This window comes from Mauremys reevesii, linkage group 11, assembly GCF_016161935.1.
Source record: "Mauremys reevesii isolate NIE-2019 linkage group 11, ASM1616193v1, whole genome shotgun sequence".
Classification (NCBI taxonomy): domain Eukaryota; kingdom Metazoa; phylum Chordata; order Testudines; family Geoemydidae; genus Mauremys; species Mauremys reevesii.
Window position 1 is genome coordinate 64530543 of NC_052633.1, and position 10631 is coordinate 64541173.

At 41.7% G+C, this 10631-nt stretch overlaps 1 protein-coding gene across 1 annotated transcript in view; it reads right to left on the reverse strand.

The window, feature by feature from the left end:
- Window positions 1-5483, reverse strand: part of LOC120375044 (TGF-beta receptor type-2-like) — a 58668-nt gene extending 53185 nt beyond the window's left edge. The window contains exon 1 of the mRNA XM_039495618.1: window positions 5323-5483. Within this exon, the coding sequence (XP_039351552.1) occupies window positions 5323-5374 (52 nt within the window). The 5' untranslated portion in view covers window positions 5375-5483. The remainder of the gene's footprint in view (window positions 1-5322) is intronic.
- Between the last annotated feature and the right edge of the window lie 5148 nt (window positions 5484-10631).

Genomic DNA, 10631 nt, shown 5'->3' on the forward strand with positions numbered 1-10631 from the left:
AAAGTGGTTCCTCTCCTAAGCTCCATTTACAACCCAAGGCCCACTCACGTATGGCATCAAAATGAGATGCCACCACAAGTAGATTGGGCTACTCTTCACAATATGATCGTCCCTGTCCTGTCTTGTGTGTGTTTCGGGCATCTGTGCATCCTGCTAGTGTTTCCCTGCAGAGCTGTGGGAAAGGGTTGCCATGCAAACTTGCAACAGTGAATCCAGGGCAGAAATTGTCTCCAAAGCCTGGTTTTGGCTCCAACTGCCATAGAAACAAGAGCCCCTCCTCTTCAGAAAGCAGCCTGAGGAGCCTGGGATAGGTCACCAGAGATCTCTGAACAAATACTAGGGATGTTTCTGTGACAGCTTTGGAGCTGCCTGTGGTAATTTATGAATACTCTATATTCTATATGTTTGGCTGCTTGTTGTAAGAGGGTTTGCCACATGAAAATGTGGGGTTCGTTCAAGAAGAGGCTGGCTGCATGTAAGCAGGAAAGGGAACAATGGCTTCAGCTAGCCATACAACTCCCAACACTTGAGGTACAATGCAAGTGCCTTCGCTCCAAAAGTCCACCACCACCACCCTTCTGAGATCACCAGATTGTTTTTTGGGCAGTAGAATAAAAAAGGCCTGTTAAATTGAGAACAAAGGACTTTGGCTGGATTTTAAAAGACAGTCCCTCAAGGAGAGGGGAAGGAGAGTTAAGAGGACAGAATGAGACTTAGACCCCCAGAAGTTAGGGTCTGGGGCAAGATAGACATGCTTGTAGACCTTTTGTTGTTTCATAAATCTTCTCTTGTGCAAGGTTTTGGCCTTACTGTTAAGATTAAGCAATACTTTGTTATAGGAGGGCTGTTTTGGGTCACTGTAATCCAGACTCCTGAGGTGAAGAACCTCAGGTGCCCAAACCCAGTTAGTCTTTCTGGGTGAGCACAGCTAATCCATGAGGTATTGTAGCCTAGGGACAGTCTACCTCTCTTGGGATATAATCCTACAATTCTCCCATTCATAAAGGCCCAAGACCTGAGACCTGACAGGATGCACTCAAGAGACCAGAAGAGGGGTCATAAATTCAGCTACCCTTGCAAATGTGACCATTTCCCCAAAGGGAAGCAGTCTGAAAGGCTGAAGATAAACAGCCCCGAAGTTGGGAGAATCACATGGGGGCACTGTAGGCATAGCCAGAGCTCCCATCTTATCCTCTGCAAGTACCAGTCCTTGCTGCTGCCACAATGAACCTAAGATCCCTGTTTACAGCTTGTGAGAACTTCAGAGACCAAGGGAGGAGAGACTCACCACAAGCGGATCTAGGTAGCCCCCTACTACACTTTAGGATGTGTGAGGGTGAGGCTCTCACATCACCCTCATGCAGAGAGGCAGCAGTTCCCGAGAGAACATTGTGCATCTTGTATCCTGCCCCATTACTGGAGTCTCTTATCCCCACCAACAAACAGACCAATTCTGAGCACTTATGACTGAATATTTTCTTGCCATTGACTAGTCGGCATTCTTAGCTAACCCGAAATGTGCATTGGAGTTAGTTTTGCATAAGGGAGATCCATTCGGTGGGGTGTTTGGGGGTGAAGGTTGGGTCTTGGGGATTATACTTTTAGCCTACAATTACCTAATGCAGTAAAGGCAGTCAGCCTTTTTTACAATAATCTATTTTCTGATTCTTACCCCTTGTGAGTTTATACAAAGCCCTCTAGGGTGGGCTGCCCACACCTGTGGCTTTCCCTTGTCCATGTGTGTGTCTTATTAACCAATCAGGTCACTCCCATTAGTGTAAGTGCGGTACTCTGGGTTTCCCTGCAAATCAGCTTCTGGGGGAGGGGACTAAAGGGTGCACTCAGGGTGAACCGACTACTTTGCCACCTTGAGGCACCACACACTCTTTAATCTGGTACCCAACATCCTTCTAGAAACCCCCTTCCCAAGGATCTAATAGCCCCAGGACTGTTGCTAAAACCCTGATGACAGCTACCCAGATGACAGTGCCCTTACTTGGAGCCAAGGGCAACCAAAATATTATCCTTGAGTTGAACCGGCTGAAGCAGTGATACTCTTCCGAGCTCCCGACACAAAATAAGCTCTGCCCACATGAGAGAGCATTCACTATATATTGTGCAGATATTCCAAGTATGATCATGCGCACCCTCTGGAATCCTTGGGCTCAGTTTGCTGTAGGTGAGATCCAAGTATACCTATTAGCTCAGTTTGGTTTTCTCTTGGTGAGACTCACCTCCCCTGCTGGACTTCTTGAGCTTGATTCCCTCCTTGGGCACTCAGATGCCCAACTGCAAATGCAGAGAGATGTCACTACACCAGTTACATATTTCCAAGAACAGATTCATAGATTTTTAAGATCAGAAGGAACCATTATGATAAACTATTCTGACCTTCTGTATAACACAGGCATTAGAATTTCACCCAGTAATTCCTGCATCAAGCCCATAACTTTTGGTTGAGCTAGAGCATACCTTGAAGAAAGAGATCCAATCTTACAATTCAAGAGCATCCACCACGTCCCTAGGTAAAGTTGTTCCAATGGGTAATTACCCTTACTTTAAAAAATCTGTGCTTTATTTCTCTTTGAATTTGTGTAGTTTCAGTTTCTAGCAAGTGGATCTCATTATGGCTTTCTGCTGGATTAAAGAGCCCTTTACTATCAGAATTTTTCTTTCCATTACAGACTGATTAAGTCACCTCTTAACTGTCTCTTGGATAAACTAAATAGATGGATCTTCTTTAGTCTCCCACTGTAAGGCAGGTTCTTCAGACCTTGAATCATTCTTGTAGCTCTTTTCTGAGCCCTTTCAACTCTGTCAATGTTCCTTTAAAAATCTGGATTCCAGAACTGGACACAACCCGCACTCCATGTGCAAAAAGATTCTTAGCTTTCCAGAACTAGAGCTCCATAAGTTAATAATGTAATCAAGTATCAAATTTTGCTGGGATGCCACTGAGAAGTTTCCTGTCTTCACATTCAGCTTTAAAAACCCTACTTACTCTTCAAAAAAGCAGCCACAACAAGGAAAAAATATTAAGGATAAATTTTTTTAACAGAATCTTGTGTGTCTTTGTGTAACTTACTAGTGAGAAATCCTCTATTACATTCTTAACTGTACATTAAACTACAGTCTTTGCTTTTATCACATACAGATGAAAATATTCAGTTACATTATCTGGTGACCATTCAGCCATGTGACTGAAGAAAGTAATATGAAAAGGACATTTTAGAAGCTGATATTGCACTAAATATGGTTCTCAACAGCTCCAGTGTAAATCCATAGTAATGTCTTTACTACATAACCCTCTTGACACCCCTTCCAGCCCTACATTTCTATTATTTTGTGATGATAAAGACTGAAATTCATGGGATTACTCTGGTAATTGAGATGGAATCCAGCCCATTTTCTTTATTATATGATTAAGGATGTGTCATTTATGCTGAGAGGAGTTACTTTCCAGTTGCCACTAAACAGTTAATCCAGATGCCCTTTTACAATTAATCAACATGGTTTTGGGAATTTGTTGCTTTAGGTGGGATCAAATACTTGTTTTAAAATATTTTGGTACTTTGGGCTGGGAGTTTCAAAGGAGTCTAAGGGTGTTAGGTGCCCGATTCCAATTAACAACAATGGGATTTGGGCACTAATTTCCTTAAATTCTTTTAAAAATCTCAGCATTACTGTGCAGCTGATCTTAACTGTATGCATCATAGAACAGGAGGTAGCACTTTAAAAATAGCATTGTTGAACTAAATCCCGTAAAAGAGATTCTGGCTTTTTCCTCTTTGAGACACTATATATTTAAACACTCAAAATTAATTGAATAACGTTAACTTTGTCGACATATCAGCCTCTTAACCTTTCAGATTAATTTTGTTTTGACTCTTTTCAGATTAAAAATTTGCCTTTTATAGAGGAAAACCAAGAATTAAATAACTTTAAAATTGGGCATTTCTCAAGGATAATTAGAGGTTTCCTTTCTTACCAACAATAATCCAATACTGTGATTAAAATACCACCTTGTAGTACTTCAGTTAGTTCTGCTAAAAAAAATTATTTATTTTCATAGTCACTTTCCAGTATAACATCCTGTCCCCTCTACATTACAGCAATAGTTAGGGTTTTATCTGCCAGCTTATTGTTAGTATCACCAGTAAAATTTTGTGCAACTCTTTGAAAATCTTACTCTAACTATATATACTCAATTCCCTGGTTTAGCTCTCAATGATTCATTAGTTGCAATGATGTCATATTTGAAGGCACACAAGTTCTCTGTCTGTCATATCTCATTCCCTTTTCTGTAGACACTGGGACCCACTAAAAGTGAATGTGGAGAGAGAGCCCCACAATCATTTCACTTGGATGTGAACAAAGTGAAATAAAAATCCCAGTGCTTCACTGCATTGAGAAAAGAGCAATTCCAGTCACAGTGAAATTTACACATTGAGCAAAACTAATCTGTGTTTAAAAAAGATTTCACCATAAGAAAGTTCCAGTGTTTGCATGAATCTATAAACATACACTATATATAGATGTGTATGTATACATATGTATAGGTACTGCATATACAGAGAGACATGCATACTTACTTACTGGATGTGTATATAACACCCATTTATATACAGATCTATTCCTCATCTTGAAGCTATCATTAAGATTTAAACAAGAGAATTTAGAGCATAGAGAGGTATATTTTCAAATCCTGATGTAGGGAGTTTATCTGCAGTATTAAGAGTGTTATAGAATCCCAACCAGAGTATTTATTACAAAGAAATCTTTACATAAGTGCTGGAATGGTTTGCTGAATAACCAGATGTTTCTGCAGAGTCTCCCCACCCTGTTTCTTTAATAGTTTGATTAATCCTGCACATAAAACTGGGGTTGATTTAAAAAAAAATTCTATGCTGCAAACATCTCAGCATCTGGACACAGCTGAAGTCAAATCATTCAACCATACATCTCAGTTGCTTTTATTGTGTTTGAATAAAATAAAACCTTCCAAGAAGAAACATTGACCTATATATATATTTTTTTTTGTACGGTAAACACTGACATCTCTGAGCAGCTCAGAGTGCATGCAGAAACTTACATGCAAGTCGAACGTTTACCATTTGTTAGAAGAGAATTATACTGCTGATTTCCAAGCCAGCGTTACTGCTACAGTATTGTACTAAAATCTCAGCTATTTCAAACCCTCTAGCTAATGGCCATTAAGGTAGAAATCAATGATTATCTATCTGCTGGAGAAAGGAAAAAATAAATGAACTCTCTGAATATGTTGCTTAACATTGCCTACCAGAAACTTTTTTTTCTACTCACAGAAGGACAGCAGCAGTAGGGAAATCAGACCCAGCCTCTTCCAGTAACCCATTTTCTGGATCCTGCCAGCAACTGGAAACCCAGCTCCACAGTTTTGATCAATTCATCCTCCACCAGTGCAGCCAGTCTGGGATTATTTTGCTCCTAACCCAAAGCTCCCAGGCTTGTGAGGCTCCTGGCTAAACTTGCAAGGAAGGCGGATCCAGCTGTTTTAAATCCAGCTGTGTGTGGGGTCCGCCCAGGAACTGGAGTTTATGAACAAACTAAGCCTGACTCTCCTCTCTGACTATATACAAATATGGGTGGTGGTGGAGGGGGGGAGCCTGGGGGGGAAGAGCTCTGGCTCTGAGAGCAGAGTTTGATTTTCTGATGACAATATTCAGCTGCTTCAAACTCCATATTGTCCAAGGATCTTTGAAGAGCACTTCACTTCTATTGCAGGCATCTAATCAAAATGTTATGTTTACTACAACACACTCCTGTCATTAGAATAAAACCCAGACTGCGGCAGTTCAGTACATTGAGAATTGCTAATTTACCACTTTTCTCACCTTAACTCTACTTTTGTCAATACATTTGTAAAATTATTTATTTAAAAATGCTTAATTGCAGGGTTCAGGACAACATACCTCATCAGAAAGGGCGCTTCAGCGCATGTTTAACTTTAAGCATATCTTTAAATTCCATTGATTCAATGGGAGTTAAGCACATATTAAAATGCTTTCCTGAATTAGAAACTAAAATAATAATGCTTAGTATTTACGCAGTGTTTTTCTTCCCAAGATCTCAAACTGTTCTTCAAAGGTTTGTAAGCAATATTCTCCCCACTTTACAGATGGGGAAACTGGTACCTAGAAAAGAACTGGCTTGCCCCAGTTATTAACACAAGCAGTCTGTGAGAAAAATGGGAATAAAACTTGTGTCCTGACTTCCAGTCCTGTCTTCTATTCCCTGAAACACACTGCAAATATGCTAAAGTAGTGACCAGAGTAATTTACCATGACAGAGAAAGAAGTGATGAAATCCATTCTTTTACAGCCAAAAAGTTACTCTAATTTGAGGCTTGTTTTCCGCAGTTATTGCTAGGTGATACATCCAGAAATTTCTGGATATATACTTAGTACTATGTATATATACTGTAAAGCTATGATTTTTCACTTACTCATTTTACAGTTTATTAAACTCTGTGTGTTGCTGATGAGATATATCTGAGTTTAGCTTCAATAAGAAATGAAACTTCAGGTCCTTATACTTATCTTCACGTTCAAGGCCCATCACAATCTATCCCCATCCTAGCTAGCATCCCTACTTTGCCGTGATGTCTACAAAACCCTGGACAATGATGAGGCTGCTGCTTTGCTGAGACCATTAGCTGTCATGATGACCAGTAGTGTCTCATTGTTTCCTTGTACTCTTTCATCTTTCTGTATCCATCTATTGTCTCTTGTCTTACACTGAGGTCTGGTCTACACTGGGGGGGCAGGGGAAGGGGAATCAATCTAAGTTACGCAACTTCAGCTACGTACTTAGATCTACTCACCGCAGTGTCTTCACTGAGGTGCAGCGACAGCTGACACCCCCCCGTCGACTCCACCTGCGCCTCTCGCTCCGGTAGAGTACCGGAGTTGACGGGAGAGTGCTTGGCGGTCAATTTAACCAACAGTTATGGCTTTGATTCAGGAATTACTGGGTGAAATTGTATGGTCTGTGTTATGCAGGAAGTCAGACTAGATAACCATAATGATCCCTTCTGCCATTAAAATCTGTGGAATAAGGAGGGAAGTTTTGAACTGGAGGCTGAAATGTTTAGAATTCTTTGCTTAGGGGCAGTGTCTAAATATGTAGAGATCTACAACAGTTGAGAACTTTCCTAAGAAATGCAAACTGGAGAATATGATCCTGCCTAAGAGTAAACTGAGTCAGATTGTCAGCTGGTGTAAACTGGTATAGTTTTCATTACAACTGAGCTATGCTGATTTACACCAGCTGAGGCTCTGGCCCTGTATGTCTAAGTATTAGCAAATGTTTAATAACTCTTTAAAAATGAATTATTGTCCAATCTATATATTGAAATACTGAATTTTTAACCAGGGGTTCTTTGAGCAGATCACTGACTCCTTCTCATTTCGGAATTAGTGCACTTCAAAAGGTCCACAGTACATTTCTGTTTGGCCCTTCGGTTTCCAGGCTTGAGCATTGTGTGTTTTTGTGTGTGTGGGGAAGTCAGAAGCAGGCAGGCTTTTGTTGGAAATGTCACAGATTATTCATGATGGATGTTTAAAACGCTTTAAAACCAGGAAGAATCTCCTGCGGAGAAGGAAAACTTGGAGAGAAGCGAAGTCCCCAGCAGGAGCCCAAAGGAACTTTAAACAGTGGTGGACACTGACAAGAGAAGGTCTCTGTACAGTCAGTAGCTCTGAGTACAGCAAAATTTCAGCAATGGGATTTTTTCATGATCAGAAGCTAGAAAACTAGTGATAGCCCTGAACTAAAGGCCTAGATCAAAATAGCCACAAACTACAGGCATGTTTGAAATCTGAACCTACATGTGGATCCAAATGATCCCTAACTTTTTATGAGCCAAAACAAACCTTACTGTGAATGCTACTATGTTTAGGAGCATTCCCAGCCAAGATCCAGGTTTTACAGTCTGCATTCATCTCCACTGAAAACTAAATATAGGAGATGGATGGAACATTAAAGGGCAAGAGTGTGGAATGCAAGAAAATACATAACGATATGCCCATGCAATATAATTTGAGGAAAAGATTGCTGGGTTAAATTCACCCACCTGAGCTGGAAACGGAGTGGGTGGGGGGAGGGGTGCTCACCCTGGATGCAGGGCAGCAGGTTCTCCTGTGGGATGGTATCATTAAGATCCAGTTGAGGTTCTGTAATATCCCTGCCAGTGGAGGTTGTCTGGAAGAAATGTTGACTCAAAGCAACATCCAGCTGGCTCGGCCCTCTCCTGGGGCTGCCCTGACCATTTCTAATGCTGCTTTAATCAGAGCTTCCCCAGCCCGTGGCACAGTGCGGTTTATAAGTGGCCAGTGCTACTGAGCTGCTCTGTAGGCAAACCTCCCACAGCCTGCATGGCTCCAGAGTGTGCGTGGCCTGGACACTTCTGTCTGCTTTCAGATTTTTGTTTTAATAAGCTTAGATGAAGTCCTCCAATAACCTACATTTGATATTTGTCTGCTGAGCTGATGCTATTTACTGTCAATCAGGGCTTGTCTACACAGCATGAGCGTGCATGGCAACTCTGGAGCTGTGAGCACACAAGCCGGGAGTGAATGTTCAGTTGGTGTGCTGTAGGTTCCCACCATGGCTTGCCATGCACGAACTCGCTCTGTAGACAAGCACAATGTGTTACATATATTTTTCAGATGGGGAAACTGAGAAAGGGAGATTAAGTTACTCTCCCAAGGACATGGAGCGAATTGGTTTCAGAGCCAGGCTTTTTGGCTCTCTGCTCAAACCACTAGACCAGGCCTCTGCCTCACAAATAGCTCAGGGCTGAAGTCCTCCCTTATTTTTCAGACTTTATGCAAGAAAAAAAACCCCAAACTTACTGGGCGCTTTGCCTGGCTAAGGAATGAGTAAGAAGTGAGTAACAGCTTCAGGATTTGGCCTTTCATTTATATTCCAGTGCTTTGCTTCAGTGACAGAACACAATGAACTTTGGAACAAGACATTGGGGAGGAGGAGGAGGAGATAAATGGTGTTTTTTTTAAATTGTTGACTTGTTTATGCCTTTTGGTGTAAATTCCCCTGTTCCTCTATTAGAGGTCTGGACAACCTCATAACTCAGGACATACTGAAGGCTGGATTTTGAGCTCAGTCAAAAAGATTTCTGCGGGATAATTTTAAATTGCATTGTGGGAGTCGTTTTTCCTAAGTTCTCACTTAGAGACTGAAAGACATTTTACTGGAGAACCAAAATCAGACTTCAGCCACCTGAAACAATGCATTGTGTAGTTAAACAAAGGGCCAGATTCAGCCTTGGTGGAACTAAGGAACCTGGCAATAAAAAAAATTGCCACAGGAAGAGGTTGTGGTAACAGAAAGTGGCTCCAATCTCCCCTCCACCAGAGGGAGCATCCACCCCAGTGAGTAGTACTGTCTGGGACTGGTCATAGACAGAGCAACTATGAGGAATGTTAGCAGGAGCTCTGAGTGGTAAACTTATGAACAGCCAGGCAACAACACTACTGGCCTTCCTTTCATGTGAATCACCCTTCCTCCCCCAGTGCAGAGAAAATCAGCTGGCACGCAAAGGTATAATTGACACCTCGCTGTGTCAGCCAGAGTAAATCCAGCCCCAAACGTGTAATTTTACAGTAGTCAAGTCTTTTCAATGATTGTTCATCCAATAATAAAGCAGAATGGAATCCTGTCTGGGTCTCTCCCACTGAGCTTCCAACCAACCACCACTTTGTATGATACCACCTTCTTAGCAAGATAGCTACTATCAGCAGTGGGTTCAGAAATCACAGCTGGACAAAGGACAATTGGCCTTCAAATAAACCTTGCCAAGCTCATCATCAGAAGCAAGCTCCCCACAGACTAGGACACACCAACTCAAAGCAGCACCAAACCCTGCCAGAACAGATGCGAAACCTGCAGACATATCTCCATTGCTAGGATAATCAATACTTCCCACAAACACTTTTCAAGATCCATGGGTCCTACACATGCCTATCCCAACATGTGGTGTATCTCATCCAGTGCGCTAAATGCTCCAACGTGTGGGTGAAACTAGGAAATCACTACACTTTCAAATGGACTCACACAGAAAAATGATAAATGATAAAAACACCACATCACCTCTGGGGGAACACTTTTCACAGAGCGATCAGATCAACCCATATCTGACCTCTCAGTCCTTGTCCTCAACAGAAACCTGCACAACACCTTCCAAAGATGAGCCTGGGAACTTAAATTCATAACTCTGCTAGACACTAAAAACTAAGGACTTAACAGAGATGTTGGGTTTATGGCTCATTACAACAATTTGTAAAACACTCTACTGCCTGCTAACCCTTAATTGCCCACTTCATTTTAAGTGATCTCTGACAGCATGTGTGAATCTGCTACATTTAATCTGTGCCAATTTGTATTTAGCTTAGATACTCTGGTTACCTTCCTTAGATCTGAAGAAGATACGCTGTTGGGTAGGGATAAAGTCCAGAGTGACCTAGACAAATTGGAGGATTGGGCCAAAAGAAATCTGATGAGGTTCAACAAGGACAAGTGCAGAGTCCTGCACTTAGGACGGAAGAAACCCATGCACCGTTGCAGGCTGGGGA